General features: G+C 38.5%; 1 protein-coding gene across 1 annotated transcript in view; it reads right to left on the bottom strand.

The window, feature by feature from the left end:
- Positions 1-1,461: 1,461 nt before the first annotated feature.
- The window catches only part of prom1a (prominin 1a), a 62,870-nt gene continuing 46,992 nt past the window's right edge, over positions 1,462-17,339 (bottom strand). Inside the window, exons 16-27 of the mRNA XM_056439771.1 lie at positions 14,190-14,336; positions 13,384-13,455; positions 12,643-12,735; positions 11,185-11,238; positions 11,019-11,099; positions 10,746-10,814; positions 9,641-9,730; positions 8,776-8,891; positions 8,100-8,123; positions 7,609-7,677; positions 5,177-5,973; positions 1,462-4,467 (exon numbers count right to left, since the gene is read on the bottom strand). Of these exons, the coding sequence (XP_056295746.1) occupies positions 5,904-5,973; positions 7,609-7,677; positions 8,100-8,123; positions 8,776-8,891; positions 9,641-9,730; positions 10,746-10,814; positions 11,019-11,099; positions 11,185-11,238; positions 12,643-12,735; positions 13,384-13,455; positions 14,190-14,336 (885 nt within the window). The 3' untranslated portion in view covers positions 1,462-4,467; positions 5,177-5,903. The remainder of the gene's footprint in view (positions 4,468-5,176; positions 5,974-7,608; positions 7,678-8,099; positions 8,124-8,775; positions 8,892-9,640; positions 9,731-10,745; positions 10,815-11,018; positions 11,100-11,184; positions 11,239-12,642; positions 12,736-13,383; positions 13,456-14,189; positions 14,337-17,339) is intronic.

The raw sequence follows: 17,339 nt of genomic DNA, 5'->3' as shown, positions 1-17,339 counted from the left end.
TAACCTAAAGTACTTTAGCACATTTTAACTTCTATACTGAGATTCTATCATGTTTTGTTTGTAAAAATAAAAAAGTACATGATCAAATTGAAAGCCAAAGTCCCTCAAAATTGTATAGAAGTAAAACATTTGAGTACATGTACTCACTTACTTGCCACCACTGTCCAATAAAGTCTTTCATGCTCATTCCAGCCGTCATTTTATCAACATTTTTGGATGATTTTTGTTATGTTAAATTCTTATGATACTGCAAAACCAGCAGTGTTTCTTATATTAAAGTCTCTACTCCACCACCCGCTGAGTGTTGGCGTTCCCCTGCAGCATATTCACCGGCACACTTCAGATGCAAGTCTCTCTATGTTGATGCATCGTATGATATTCAGTTCAATACAGCTTTATTCATCCCCAAAAGTCTGCAGGGAAGTTTTATATGGCATATTATATACACTACCGTTCAAAAGTTTGGGGTCACTTAGAAATGTCTATATTTTTCAAAGAAAAGCACTGTTTTTTCAATAAAGATAACATTAATCAAAAATACACTCTATACATTGTTAATGTGGTCAATGACTATTCTAGGTGGAAACGTCTGGTTTCTAATGAAATATCTCCATAGCTGTATAGAGGCCCATTTCCATCAACTGTCACTCCAGTGTTCTAATGGTACATTGTGTTTGCTAATCGCCTTAGAAGACTAATGTCTGATTAGAAAACCCTTGTGCAATTATGTTAGCACAGCTGAAAACAGTTATGCTGGTGATATAAGCTATACAACTGGCCTTCCTTTGAGCTTGAAGTTTGAAGAACAAAATTAATACTTCAAATATTAATCATTATTTCTAACCTTGTCAATGTCTTGACTATATTTTCTATTCAATTTTCAATTCATTTGATAAATAAAAGTGAGTTTTCATGGAAGACACGAAATTGTCTGGATGACCCCAAACTTTTTAACGGTAGTGTATAGCTGCGATATTTAAGTGATGTAATCATCAAAGTATCAACTATCATAATTCCATTAAGTAAAAGGCATTCAACTGAATGGGGCCTTCCTGTAAAATGAGTACTTCAGGTGTGTTTTTAAGATAATACCTGTGTACTTTTACCATGTCACATTTTAAAATGCATGACGTTTCTTTATCTGTGCACTGTTGCTTCAGTAAAATATCTGAGTCCTTCTTCCACCACAGTATGCAACATGTCTCTTTGTTTTTCATGAAACACATTAATCATCAGTAGCTTATCTATATCTTGATATATAAAGCTTTAAATATGTTGTATAATTGCCCCTTCTTGCTAAACGCATGTGTGCGATGCCGTTTATTTATTTGAGTGTTGCTTTCCCACAAATAATTTAAACCGTCAAATTAATCTCGCATTTGGATTCAACATTTTTAAAGCATTTTAACCAAAAGTCCAATAAAATTTAAATAAAAACTGAAAAGAAGTGACAATAATAAATTGAATTTCAAAGTTTATTCACATTTTATACACTCGTTGCCACCATATAGGACGCTGCTATGGCTCCGTCAGTGACGCAGGTCAAACCAGTTGCTGATGTATCTATTTTAAGCACTTAAAAAGTAAAATCCAGATGCTAGCAGACAAGAATGACAGTCCTGTGAAGTGAGCACACTGTACTTAAAAAATGTCCATCTTAACAAGAAAAAGTAAATAAAAACTCTGAGCTCATTTTATACTAACTAAAGCCGTTTTAAATTAGCGCCATGTTAAACTTTATCCAGATCGCCGGCAGACAGTGTGTACTACTACATATACAGTATGCTGTGTATATTGTACTATTACATATACTATAGTAGTTCTATGCAGTACTATTTCATGTACACGTATATATGACCTACTGTATGTAAGACAGATAGCTTTCTAGCTTTAGCTGCTTGCTAACGTTGATCTGAAATGATTAAAATGACCTTTTAATTCATGAAATTAGTTTGCCATTGTGTTGTTAGTTTAAAATCAATGTAATACAAGTACATGAGGTTCATTATATGACCTACTGTATGTACGACAGATAGCTTTCTAGCTTTAGCTGCTAGCTAACGTTGATCTGCTAGCTAACGTTGATCTGCTAGCTAACGTTGATGTGAAATTATTAAAATTACCTTTTAATTCCTGAAATTAGTTTTCCATTGTGTTAGTTTACAACACAATGTAATAAAGGTAAATGAAGTTCAGCAGATTACATGTTTTCTGTGCTTATTCGTTGGTTTTAAGAGATCCAAAAGCTACTTTGAGTTTGTGTCAGCGTTTAAAAAAAAAAAAATCACCAAAATAGTGAAAATGTACATTGAAATGTACTTTACATTTATTTCATTTTATTGACAATTTTAGTACAGTAAAGTTACACAATGGTACTGCAAGATATGATGGCTTTTTAAAAGACAATTCGCTAAATACAACTTTTTAAAATGTTACGATGGACATTTTTCACGATGCATCAACACCATCCACCTTGCAAACCATTAAGCTTTCTACTGGCTTTCTACTTTTTGAACTGTCCCGTGATTGGATTGTCTAAATCTAACCCGTAAACATGGAGGCGAAAAGGGGTTGGGACGACTAGATTGGCTTGCCCGTTGCGTCAAGTGATAAAGAGTTCAGCATATTTCTCAGCCAACATCATCAAGTTATTCAAAATAAAAGATATAGCTCGAATACATTCACTCGTTCCGTATAGTTACAAAAAGATGTATCCATAGCTACTGTGGGTTTTTAAAGCAGAATAAGCACTTTACTGATAGACCACTAAAGACCTGAGACCTACAGTTTAAAAAAAAATCCCAATTTGGCTTGAGAAAGTATTTCTCCACTTTAAACGCATCATCACTAAATCTCAGTACACATGTTAGTGAACTCAACATTATAGTGTTGTTGTTAGCTCGGGAACCATCTATCAGCCTGTGAAATATTAAGTTATAGCTCTAACATTATGTTAAAGTGAAAATCCACATCAAATACATATGTTATTGGTAAAGTTGTATTTGGTGATCAATTTCTTTTGATTGATGTTGTTGTGATTTGAGGGTCCTCCCTCCGATTTGCTTTTTAGCTGAAAACAGTAGTTTCCAACTCCCTTTATGGTCCCGCGATAAATTTGAAGGCTCCAAATAGTGTTAAAGAGACGGGAACGTAAAATCATATTTCCATAATAATAGAATATTGTGTTGTGTCTAACTTTTAAGCTGTCAGTTCACATTAACCAATCAAATGACTCAATTGAAGTTGGGAAAATCCCTCTTTGGTTAAACTTCTTACCAGCCATTGACATACACAACTTGTGAGGAGGGGCTATAACCAGAAATTGCTTAATTTTAAAGAATTTCGAGACAAAATCATCCTGATTTCGTAAAAAAAAAAAATTAGCAATACAAATAAAAAATAAATATATTGACCAGAAAGCAGCAAAAAGTCACTTTGATGAAAAATGGTCCCACACTTCATTTTGTGTAATTTTCTGATTGTTTAAATGCATTCTGGGAAACGTAAGGAATAAAGACCTGACAAAATTAAAAATAAACTTATTATTTGAGGGGTGGGGGAGTAAAGAACACAAACAACTGTATCACAGAATATTGCATCTGTGAGTGGATTTTCCCTTTTTTAGAAAGAGCATATCTGTAAAAAAAATAAAATAACTGCATGAAACAAAGTTCTGAAAGGCAACCGGTCATTTGCAATCCGTTCAACAACCAGCAAAGACGTCTGAATGTTCTGTAATAGTGTAAACATATATATATATATATATTTTTAAGTCATGCGAAATTTCTTTATTCTAATCATACAAATCTACCTGTTTCTGTATTATTTTTTCAAATCATCCAGCAAAACAACGTTCAGACCCACCGCCTCACACGCGCTGCAGTAACAACGGACGTGCCATCCGGAACCAACCAGAATAAAAAATTGTCATGCCTTAAATGTCACGTTAACTTGGACCTTTTTCCTCGACGTTCCGCTGTTTTGGGTCGAATACGATACATCCAGAGCAGGTGGGGAAAAAAGAAGCTTCGTCTACCAGGTCGCCGTGACCTTCGGGTGACCTTTCAGCCGGCCATCTTCTCAAGCGCGAAGGAGAACATTGATATGAACAGGCATCACAGTTATTGTCACCGTCCTCTCGCTGAATGTGTTTTTTTCAGCTGTTTTTTTTGTGTCTGAACAAATGTAAACGCAGACAAGTCAGTCCTTTAAAAAATAAAGATGCAGAAGAAAAAGATGCAGAACAAGCCCGGCTCAGATTGACGCTGAGAGAGAAGAGTCTCGTGTCCCGCAGGCAGAGTTCCTCGGATGGGGAGCATTTAGCTGTCCTGTTATCTGCCTGTTTGAGGAGGTTGAGTTGAGCTACATATAAAAAAACAAATAAAAAACAACAAAAGGATTTGTGTGTTCCTCTTCTGTTGTGAAGAAACCAGCTTTTTATGGTCCGAGGGGCTCGAGACAAACAGCCTGGAAATAGATAGAAAAGGTTATGATTAGTAAACATGAACTATCGATTAGATTAGATTATATATTCCTTTATTAGTCCCACAGTGGGGAAATTTCAGGATCACAGCAGCAGGTGAACATTAGAGCAATAATACAAAATAAAAATAAAACACAAACACAATAAGAATACAAAATACAAATATTAAAATACTAAATACTAATATTAAAATACTAAATATACAGAGGAAACAAAATATATACACAAGGCAGTGACCAATACTGAATGTACCAGGACATTAATCCACTTTTGTAACACTTTTAGAAAAGTAAAGCACAATTTCTACTGCATGCTGTCCTTTATTTACTTTGTGTACAATAATTTACAGTCAGGAAACTATTCTCATGCCATAAACCTGCACTAATCACTCCTCACACTGAGTCTTAAAGTTAAATAAATAACAATACAATGTGAAAAAAAAACGTCCGACATTGTTGTAGCTCTCTTTGCCACGTTTTATAGAGATCCAAGACACAGCAAAATATGATTAATTTGTAAATAATTAATTACAAGCCAATGCATTTGAGGAGAATCCTCCCCACTTTTCCTTCGCCAACTATTCTGATGCATTTTATTTCTCACTATTAATGCAGAAAACTTATTTTCATGGACTGCAACAGACTTTAACTTCAACGGCTTTAATCTGACATCTAAGAAGGCAAACTTACTTACGATGGTGCGTTTCAGTTCCAGTTTTCGAGGGCACTGGGAAGGCAAATATTAAAGAAATATTAATTAGATTCATCAAGTAAGGGTTTAATTCATGCATTGTTTTGTTTTTTCTCTTCTCTTGAATGGCCCAGGAGATTATTCCAGCTCGGGCTGTGTTGTGAAGCAACAGACACAAGAGTGCAGTCACTTAAGTCTCTCAAGGAACTCCATGCTACTGGGAAAATATATATTATATAGTAATCAGAATAGATAAAGTAGTCTTATAAAACCTGCTTTGTCCAGATATTAAACGCTATATCCCAAAATGCTGTACATCTCATGTGATATTCAGGATCTGAAGCAAATGATGTTCTCAATCAGCATCACAACATCACAAAAAGCAGATTAGTGCATTAAAGCGGTCACACGTCGTCAGACACAAACGCCGTGAAGACATTCACGGTTCGTTAGGGATTCCAGAATTAGCATTTTCTCACCATGGTGGTTTTCCTGCAAAGTCAATCTGTGAGCAGAAAAGCACTAAAACCAGCTGTGAAGAAGTGTTAGAGAGAGAGTTGGGTTAGAGGGGCAGAAAAACACAGAAACAGGGGATGGAGGCGGAGCTGACGGCGGCGCAGAAGAGAGATCGAGGATGGAGAAGGTAAAAAAATTAAAACGGCGTTTCAGAAAACAGAGGTTCGGCTTTCGGGTACCTTTCAGGAGCCAGAACGAGAGCTCCGGCTCTCTGTCACCAGTCGATGTGCCTCGGAGGAGCCGAGGCCCGCGGGAACCTGTTCATAGTGTCATATGGAGGGACGCTACCGGGAATACACACACACAAACACACACCCACACACACACACACAAGGGGAAACGCTTTAACGTCACAATTCATTTTGGTTCACGAGGCAGAGAGCAGAACAGCTTCATCGTCAACTTAAAGGGGCAGCGGGTTACGTTGTTTACTGTGTGAAAGAGCAAGATGATCATATTAGTTAAGGGGGGGTTATTTCAAAAATTGAATTTAAACACTCCTGTTATGTGATTGTGACTGTTGATTGTGTAATTTTTCTGGTTAAGATGGTTTCAAAAGAAACTGGAGGGTGAAGTGTCAGTGTTTCAGTCGCTCTTGTCAATAGAGGTAATAAATGACTCACTGCCCCTTTAAAAGCATGCTGTTGTTTTTGGACGGGGTGGTTTTCTTGTTAACTTGTTTCAACTTCTCGAAAAATATCGAAGTCACAAGGTCAACTAAAGTAAAGACTACAAATTAGAAATTGTTTTTGCTTTTCTTCTTATGAAAAATTCAAATTCGATTGGTTTGAAAGAGGATAGTTGTGGTCTGATCCAGCTGTTGTGCTCTCTTCTCGTCGCTCTAGTCGCAGCAGGTCGTCCGCCCCGGAACGCGTCCTCGCCCGAACGCAACTTAAAAAAATACACAACATGCAGTTAAGCGTCTCGCTAGATTAGGAAGAAGAAGAAATGAAAAAGGAGCGTCTTTCGCGTCGTCGTCACACCACAAAGCGTTTGCATGCTTGCCTCTCGCTGAACAAAAGGATCAGGTGCACATTCATCGGATTTTGGCTGACTCTAAATGAGAAGAGACAGGAGGATGTTTTTCATTCACGTGGACATGCAGCCGGTTAGTGAAACAGAAGACCCCCCCCCCCCCCCACCACCACCAAAATAGACATCAATATGGCAAAAATAGGCGGACTGAGACAGAGTTTACAATACAATCTCATTTCTGTGGCGTTAAAGGATCAGTATGTGGCATGCAGTGACATCTAGTGGTCATGTTGCAGATTGCAACCAACCGAACACCACTCGGCCGCTCACCCTTCTTTTCCAAGTGCTTTAGGAGAACTACGGTGGCCTTAAGGTGACATAACAATGCAAAAGGAACTCCCTAAAGCCAGTGTGTTGGTTACGGGCGTCTGCAGAACCAAGGTGGACTGTTGAAGATGTAAAGGGCTCATTCTAAGCTCACATAAATATCATTATTATTTATTTTTTTGCAAGTAAACCTGAAAACATGCCGGCGTTGTGACGTTTATTTTATGTAACGGACAACATGACCATCACTGATGCCAGAGGGGTAACAGACCGAGGGGTCGGGATTTGACGAGTTGCACATATGCGTATTTTAAATTATTCACTGATATGTCTTCACCAATCTGCGAAAAAGTACTTTTTGAATTTGAAAAACACAATCTGTCATATGCGATATCTTACAATAAAAGCTACCATTACTTGTGAGCTATTTTGTTCTCATTCAGCTGGCTCCATATTGTGTGTGTGTGTGTGTGTTTGTCTGTGTCGGTGTGTGTGTGTGTGTGTGTGTGTGTGTGTGTGTGTGTGTGTGTGTGTGTGTGAAAAAGCCCACCACATCCCCCGGGCATGCATTCACCACCCATAACATGCAGTAACAGGATTATTATACATAGGTTTACCTTGTCAGCATAGGATTTGGGATACCTTGTGGACTCTCACTATGATAACCATTATTACCAATTTCCATACTGAAAACAAAAAAGATCACGTAGAAACAAGGGGATGAAAGATGTCACGCGGGAGACATGCTGAGCGAGTAAAAATGCTTTCTTTCTGAGAGTAGTCAAACTTTTACAAGAATGTTGAGAGATGAATTTTTTTTATTTTTATGAAACCATATTTTTTTATTTACACTATAATTTACAAAGAACAGGTGGACTTGTAAGGTGATGATTGCAAGAGCCCTTCGTGAAAGGGTAAGGGGCACTTTTTTTAAAAGGTAGCATACGACAAGAAGCACACCGTCCACCCAGAGGAGAGGATCCAAGATTAAAAACGTAAACCAGCACCAATAATTTAGTAAACAAGTCTATTTACAAGATCCGGAGAAAAAGCACAGAGTGATAGTGACGTTGAGAAGGAGGAGAGGAGGTGGGGTGAAATGTCTTACGTTTTCATGGGAATTGTCTCAATGCTATAAAGATAGACAAAAAAAAGGAGAAAAGTAATCAACATAAAAATTGTAATTAAAATGTCGAGCGATAGGAAATGCACCATGAAGTTGTGAAAACCCGCGAAGGAGAAATGTAAATTGACAAACGCGTCAACGTTTCTTTGTAAAGTGCCAAAGTGCTTGACAGGAGAGGAATGTAACAACGACAACAAAATAAAAAGATGTGGAAGATGAAAATAGTAGAAATGGTTATCACAAAGTAAAATGCCAAGTCCCAGAAACAGAGGAACTACAAGGAAGAGAAGAGGAAGGATACAAAACAAACAAATAAACAACCATAAACCAGAAGAGATGGAAAAAAAACACACCGTAAAAATGGTTATTTAATTTGTATTAAATCTGAAAGTAAAATGTTTTTTATTCAAATTAAAATAATCTCAATATTATCAAATAATATTCAAATGCAGAAGGTAAGTTATTAATCTACAAATTGAAACAAAAAAAACACAACTAGATATGGCATCAGAAAGAAGGTAAGAGAATAAGAAGCTGTAGAGAGAAGAGGAGGTCCTGCAACCATCAACAGCTAATAAAAACATATCTTGTATTGACTACCGACTCTAATTACATATCGATTTTTACAAAGTCTAAAATAAATGTTCAGTGTACTCACTCATCGTAAACGTCCTCCGTGTCCATCCTGCGGTAGAACTTTGCTAGTTTCACAGCCAGAATGATGCTGGGGAGCAGGAAGAGGGTGCTGCAGCCCAGGCCCATCCAGAACGTGTTCTGAGGAGGAAAAACAAAAGATTGAAGCTGAAATTATGAGTCCATGAATTGATTTGTAGTATTTTGATCGTCCATTAATCACGGAAGTCATTTCTCCAGCAAATACCGCAAATATTCCCTCGTTCCGCGTGATTAATTGTGAGGATTCTGTGCTTTTGTTTGTCTTTTGTGATGATGAATTACATACTTTAAAAGATTTCAAAATAAAACTAGAATGGGCACTCGGTAGAACGCATACCTTCGCATATCACAAGATTGGGCATTGAATTATGAACATAAAAATTGACCGTGAAAAAAAAGACGATTTTGACCTTTTCATGACCTTGACCTTGACATTTGACCCGATCAATCCCAAAATCTAATCAAATGGTCCCCGGATAATAACCAATCATCCCACCAAATTTCATGCGATTCGGTTTAATACTTTTTGACTTATGCGAATAACACTCATGCACGCACGCACGCATACAAATACACGGCGATCAAAACATTACCTTCCGCATTTTCAATGCGAAGGTAACAAGCAATCTGTAAAATGACCCTATTCAGCTCTATTGTTTTATATTTTATAGACCAAAAATGTGATGTATTAATGTGTGATATAATGTAAGCTGCAGCCCTACGAAAACAGTTGTACATTATAGTCACACGTGTATACACACATTTTTGTCATCATCGTGTGAAATGTCAACTATCGATTTAAAACGAAGAAAGTTCAGACTAAACTAAAAATAAACTGATATTTTTACCATGGAGTCAACCAAGAAACTGCAAGTCATGATCTCCGCCGTGTCCAGCATGTTGCTGAAGGGCTTGCATGGTGCGACCTCCAGAGCCAACTGTGTGGAGAGAAAGAGAAAGATAGAAGGAGAGAGAGAGAGAGAGAGATAAACAGTGAATAAAGGAACACATCAAACTCTTATTCTGAAGGTTAAATTCTGCGTGCCGCTCAATAACATTGACGCCCATTGTGTCACCGTGCTGTGCTTAGAAGGTTTCACAGCTTGTACTTTCGGTGCTCTCGGAAAACAAAAACAACTAGAATGGGCACTCAGTAGAGCGCATATCTTCGCATATCACAAGATTGGGCATTGAATTATGAACATGTTGGCATTAGTTGCATGCCAATTGGATACAAATTGACTGCGCTATGGTAAAAAGAAGATTTTGACCTTTCCATGACCTTGACCTTGGACCCGATTGATCCCAAAATCTAATCAAATGGTCCCCGGATAATAACCAATCATCCCACCAAATTTCATGCAATTCAAGAAGATTTTGACCTTTTCATGACCTTGACCTTTGACCCGATCGATCCCAAAATCTAATCAAATGGTCCCCGGATAATAACCAATCATCCCACCAAATGTCATGCGATTCAGTTTAAAACTTTTTTTGTTATGCGAGTAACACGCATACAAATAAATAAATAAATAAATACACGGCGATCAAAACATAACCTTCCACATTATCAATGCGAAGGTAATAAATGTTCCACTGACCACTCTGGGAACACCAAAACAGCTTCATGCCTCTTTAAAAAAAAATGTTTTACTCCCTTGTTTTGAATTCCTTAAGTTAACTACGGCATAAAAGCAAAGAGCCACACAGCGCATTCCTTCAATTTATAGTGGTTCTAATTGTTATAATTGTCTTCTTTTTATTTTCTCCAAAACTCTTATGCAACAAGGTATTTTCTGCCCGTATTTTAACTCTCTGTGTGCTGAACATAAGGTTTGTGTAGAGGTGAAATGTTGCCCCCTATCTGTTTGGAGCAGGTACTACACATCGCAGCTTTAAGAGCTGAAGCGAGTTAAAAAATGAACACACACACACACACACACACACACTTACTGATGTTTTGACCCATTCTATGTATTGATGGAAGTAGCCAACGATGGTCGCCGTGTATCTTTCCGTTTCCTGTGAAGCATAATGTGAATTAAAGATAATTTTATTGACCGATTCTTTCCGTCTAAACATTTTAAACGTGTCGCAGTTTACTTCCTGTTGCAAGTGTACGTGAATGAAGCCAGCTGACAGGAAGTGTACGTGGACACAAGCTAGCGGTGCAGTTATGTTGCACATTTTTTATTTATGAACAAAGCAAGGGAGCCCTTGAGTTACCCGATTGATTAAATGTGTTGCATTCTGGGAGATGAGGTACTGGGCCGCTTCAATAGCATCGAGAACCGCTAAAACTTTGTTCTGCGGAGAAGAAATGAGAGATTTAGTTTGAGCTAACGTCTTAATGCTACATGTCGTATTGAGACCGAAGGGCTGGTTTACTTACCGGCAGATCTGTGGTGGTTCTTTCCAGGAACCTCATACTCTGGTTCAACGCGCTCTTCAAAAGGGAAATTGAAGAGGAGAAATTAAAATTAACGACATAAATCCCAGAAAGCTCAGGGGCGAAGCTCAGGGGGTCATAATCCACCGGTGAAACACAAAACAGGCAAGAATAAAAACCACTTTTTTAAAACAATATTCTGCTTTTACAGGCATGCTGAGGAATTTTGTTCCAAAATTAAATATCCACAATGCAAAGCAAGCAATTATTCACCTTTTTGCCACCAATGATGGAGAGTAGAGAACATTTATTTAAGTGGATATTTTGTACAAAACCCTTGACGTACGAGACGTTTATGTACATTTAAATACGATGACACACACATTCACGCACAATGCCACCCAAAATGAGATATATTTTCCCAGTTTAATATATGTCATTAGTGAGATGTCTAAATGTTCCAAAAAAAATGTATGGGGACACTAAAGTACACATGATGGACACGTTTCGTTTCAGCTTACCCTCGCTCTAACATATTTCTTGAAGTTGAAAGTGGAAAAAAGAAAAAACATAAAAAGCTGTTGTAAAAGCTGTGAAGTGCATCAAAGCCGGTCTGAGTTGGCAGTCGCTGTAAATCTGTGGTGTTATTCAAAATAATGACATCGCCTTTGACAGAGAGGAAAACTGAATTTTGAAGTTGTTTATTGACGTGTTGGCTCACACATGCCTGAGGGTCAAAAACACTCTCGCTTTTGATGATAATGAATGAAAAACACCGAAATATGTTTCCCTCCTCAAGGATTCTTTGAAACAAGCATTAGGATAACGCACCGAATACCACATCACAACTTTTCCTCTGAGCATCTTGAAGTACATTTGACTTTAAACCTGCAGTAATTGATTTGTTTCCAGCCAATAAAAAGCTAATAACTCAACGCTGACATTATCTTATAAAGTTGTTTGCAAACAGTTGCTTAATTATAGACAAAATAAAACATTGTCATCTATTTAGAGTTGTGTTTCTGGCCACATGATGAACATTAGTCTAATATTCACTCCCTTTTCTCTCTGTTTTTGGTCTCCACCACCTTGTGAGGGAATTCTGTGGATCTTTAGCTGCTAAATGTTGCGCAATATTGATCGCCTTACAATTCAAATATTTTGTGCAGGAAACACAACGCATTCTGACAATAAATAAACCTTAATCTATCGTACTATATGTATTTATACATACACTTGAAGGGGAAATCCACTTTAGCAAATTTCTTTTGGTGTTGTTTCTGTTTTGTTTTGTTTATTCATTTTCCTACATTTCCCAGGAGGGAAAACATGTTTGCTTCGCTGTAAATATTGAATATATGAATTCAAAAGACACACTTTGGTGTTTTTATGTAGTTTCAGGTCATTCAGGGTGGATGTTTTCCTTTAAGCCAGACAGAGTAGCATGAATATGTGCATTACCATGGCGTGCTCCATGGAGACGATCTGTTGCCTGTGGATCTGCCGCAGCGTGCCGGCGTGGCCTTTCAGGGCGGTCTGCAGAGCGCCTCTGGGCTGGAAAACAGGCAAATATTTGTCGAATTATCATTCATATAAGCGCTGGAGGAAATGTTCTCGTCAGAGAAGTTATTGATCGTTTCCCCGTGCTGCAAATATTAATCAAACGTTTGTATTTCTCCCACGCGTCCCCATACGGAGGTGAATACATGTGCCGTGTGGTTCTGCCCTGAAACCCCCTGAATAATCAAAATAATGCCTTTTATTTGTAATGCACTTTTCATTCAAAAATAATCTCAGAGTGCCACAGAGAGTAGTCAGTTAAAAACTATAATAAAAAAAGAAAATAAAGGCGTGAAGACGGTTTCTATGCCGGCAGAGCTGTTGACCAGACAACCAAATGTCTCCCAGTAACATAAAATAAAATAAATAAAATAAATAAAATAAATAAAATAAATAAAATAAATAAAATAAATAAAATAAAATAAAATAAAAATGAAATAATAAATGAAATAAATAAAATAAAATAAATTAAATAATAAATTAAATAAATAAAATATAATAAAAATAAAAAATGAATAAAATGAATAAAATAAATAAAGCAAAATCTAATTATGTGTCTGTCAGCTGAAGATACGCCGTGGAACAGGACACAGGTGGGGTGGTTGTTTTTTAAACTAAATAATGACGGCGAGGCGTTCTCACCATGAGGTCCGTCTGGGCCTCCAGCTCTCTGGCGAATAAGAGCAGGTCCATCACCGTGACTCCTTTGTTGACCTGAAGACGGGTTTACAGAGAAAAAACATATATCATTCTTCTCTCAGAGGAAAAAAAAGCACTCGGGTTAAATGTCTTTTTTTTGGCAATGATTATCCTTATCCATAATTGTTAGCTCCATAATTTAGAAAGCGGTTTCTTTCATTATTTTTTGTTCATTGTGTTGCCTTTACATTACAAATAAATACATAAAAAAGATCCCACTGCACCTTGGAAATACTATTTAGAATAAAGCTTCTGTCTTAAAAACAGATCAAGAGGGCAGTATTACCATCTAAAACCACCTCGACTCATATTCCTCCAGTATTTTCTTAAGAAGTAAACACTCAGGAACTTGAATAACTTTACTTTAATGAAGAGGACGTATGTATTATCTGAATAACAAATAAATATAATCAACAATACTGTAAAGTCAAGTAGATAGAAGTAACTTATTCAATGCTCATAATCTAAATTCAAAGCGAAAAACGTGGTTAGAAACCTGCACAATTGTTTGGTTGCTTTGTGTGATATATTGTTTTACCAGAATGCCTCTAACATTCATACACACTATTATTATCTCACATTAATGGGCTCTAAAACCCCGACTCTCGGAGAGTGAGTTGTTTATCGGGACAGCTGGTGGGTGCACTTCAACCTTTTATTGTTATTATTTAGTTTGTTTCCGGGGAAATACATCTCAGTGAATCTGACAGGTCGTGTCGGAGGAGAGAATAAACAGAGTTGAAGTGAACCTCTTCCAGGTAGTCGGCGTAGTTGATTTCCGACAGCCCCGCCTCAGAGAAGTCCAGGAGGTTCCTCCTCCCCTCGGCCTCCAGCAGGACGATGCCCCTCAGGTCGATCCTGACGCTGTCCAGCTGACTCACCACCTCCTTGGTGAACTGTGCACACAGCGGGAAGGTTTGAGGAAGCAGGTTTAACTTTACACGCCCGGAGTATTGGAGCTTTTTAAAAGGAAGCTGAATATAACCCGAACATCAAACGTGACAGGTTTTTTATCTCGCCGTGGGCCTTTGAGAAAAGCTTGGGTCTGATCTACAATCACAGTTTTCTTTCCTTTTTTTTGGGATGAAAGTTCACATCTCCCACTAGAATACTGTCTGTTAATGTTGTTTTTTCTTGTTTCTCGACTGTAAATCGTTTGTTTTTATTGAATTTTTGCACACAATCCTCTCCTTTAATCGTTTATTTAATTCATATTGTATCTTAATGCCTTTTGTGTCTCACGTGAAGCACTTTGGATTGAGTGTGTTACGGTAAATGTCCGTCCACGTGAAAACATCGGAACGCAAAACTCACGTTTCTCTACGAACTATGAAACCAAGAGAGAGCGAACGATTCCCACTGGACAGACACGTCGACAATGACTCCACGTTTATGTGTCAATAACTATAAAGAACTTTGGATTATTGTTTATTCATTTTTATTATGTCGCTTGTTCTGAAAGCAATAACCAAATATGATTTTCCACAAGAGATGTTTTGAATAGTAAAATGTAATTTCACCACCGGAAAAATTAAACGTATGTTTTTTATGCGGCGCTATAAAGAATGAAGTTGTTTGTTCCTAAATTGATATTGTGACACTCGTGGGTTGGATTCACCCAAAGGAGAGAACATCTCCAACACAATAAGTGCTGAGGAGACAAATTGTTTTAAAATGTTTTTTAGAAATTCAGAACGATGAAATTAATACAAAATCCGGTTCACAGGTTAGCTATAACCCCGTTACTCCGTAGTGGGATTGTTTGGTTACATTTGCACGAGTATTTTGTTAGTTAATTTAATATTACTATTTTCATTTTTTTATATTCTGTATATTGTGCATTTTTAGATTTAATATTGCTTTACTTAGATGTATAAATCCTGCCCTGTCTGTCTGTCCATCTATCTATCTATCCATCCATCCATCCATCCACCTATCTATCTGTGGATGTATCTATGTATCTATCTATTTATCTTTCTGTCTGTCTATTTATCTATCTATCTATTCATCTATCTATCTATCCATCCATCAAATAAGGAAACTGATAAATTCAACAGTGACATCATTTACGTAACTCAGCTGCACAGAATCTGATTGGATAAACGCTAACCAACCAAAGATATATATATATATACACACTACCGTTCAAAAGTTTGGGTTCACTTAGAAATGTCTTTATCTTTCAAAGAAAAGCACTGTTTTTTCAATAAAGATAACATTAATCAAAAATACACACGATACATTGTTAATGTGGTAAATGACTATTCTAGGTGGAAACGTCTGGTTTCTAATGAAATATCTCCAGAGGTGTATAGAGGCCCATTTCCATCAACTATCACTCCAGTGTTCTAATGGTACATTGTGTTTGCTAATCGCCTAAGAAGACTAATATCTGATTAGAAAACCCTTGTGCAATTATGTTAGCACAGCTGAAAACAGTTATGCTGGTGATATAAGCTATACAACTGGCCTTCCTTTGAGCTTGAAGTTTGAAGAACAAAATTAATACTTCAAATATTATGGCAGGGGCTACGGACTATTACAAACTACCAGAGCAGACCCCGCGCAATGGTGAGTGCCGACGCATCCCTAGCGGACGACCTGAACTCATTTTATGCACGGTTTGAGGCTAGCAACAACAGCGCCAGCTCGCCGGCTAACAACAACACCGTTAGCGTAGCCGAGGTGAGTTCTACCGCTGGGGATGAACACACACTCTCTGTGACCGAGCACAGTGTGAGGAGGGCTCTGTTGAGGGTGAACACCAGGAAAGCTGCAGGTCCAGATGGCATATCTGGGCGAGTACTGAAGACCTGTGCTAACCAGCTAGCTCCAGTGTTCACCACAATATTCAACCTCTCCTGGCTGAGTCCGTGGTCCCCGCCTGCTTCAAGAGATCCACTATTGTCCCTGTGCCCAAGAATGCTTCTCCAGCATGTATGAATGACTACCGACCGTGGCCCTCACCTCGGTGGTCATGAAATGCTTTGAGAGGCTGATAAAGGACTACATCTGCGCCTTCCTCCCTTCCTCCATGGACCCGCTGCAGTTTGCTTATCGCCCAAACAGATCCACGGATGATGCTGTCTCCCAGGTACTGCACACCACACTCTCTCATCTGGACAGCCAGAGGGGGGGCTATGTCAGACTGCTGTTCATTGATTATAGTTCAGCTTTCAACACCATAGTCCCCTCCAGACTGGCCGGCAAGCTGATTGAGCTGGGACTGAACACCCCGCTGTGTGCTTGGATCCTGGACTTCCTGACCGCCAGGCCACAGGTGGTCAGGGTGGGCAGACACACCTCCAAACCCCTCACCCTGAACACAGGATCCCCCCAGGGTTGCGTCCTCAGCCCCTACTGTACTCCTGTACACACATGACTGTGTGGCCAGGTTCAGCTCCAACACCATCATCAAGTTTTGGTGGTGGGCCTGATCTCCACAACGAGAAAGGCCTACGGAGAAGTTGCTGATCTGTCACTCTGGTGCCGGACAACAGCCTCATCATGAATGTCACCAAAACTAAGGAGCTGATTGTGGACTTTAGGAAGGTACAACAACAGAGGACGTACTCACCACTGGGGATTAACGGGACTACTGTGGAGAGGGTGAGCGATAAATACCTGGGAGTCCACATCACCGAGGATCTGACATGGTCAACAAACACAGACACTCTGGTGAGAAAGGCAAGGCAGCGCCTACCACCTCAGGCAGCTGAGGAAATTTAAAGTTTCCCAGAGGATCCTTCAGTCCTTCTACTCTGGAGCTGTAGAGAGCGTCCTGACAGGAAGCATCACAGCCTGGTTTGGCAACTGCTCCGCTCAGGACAGGAAGGCTCTGCAGAGAGTAGTGCTCGGCTGAGCGCACTATTGGAACTACACTCCCACCCTGCAGGACT

Source organism: Pseudoliparis swirei, chromosome 19 (genome assembly GCF_029220125.1).
Source record: "Pseudoliparis swirei isolate HS2019 ecotype Mariana Trench chromosome 19, NWPU_hadal_v1, whole genome shotgun sequence".
In the NCBI taxonomy this organism is placed as follows: Eukaryota; Metazoa; Chordata; class Actinopteri; order Perciformes; family Liparidae; genus Pseudoliparis; species Pseudoliparis swirei.
Note: the sequence above shows the minus strand (reverse complement) of the source record. Positions and strands in the feature narration are given on the sequence as shown.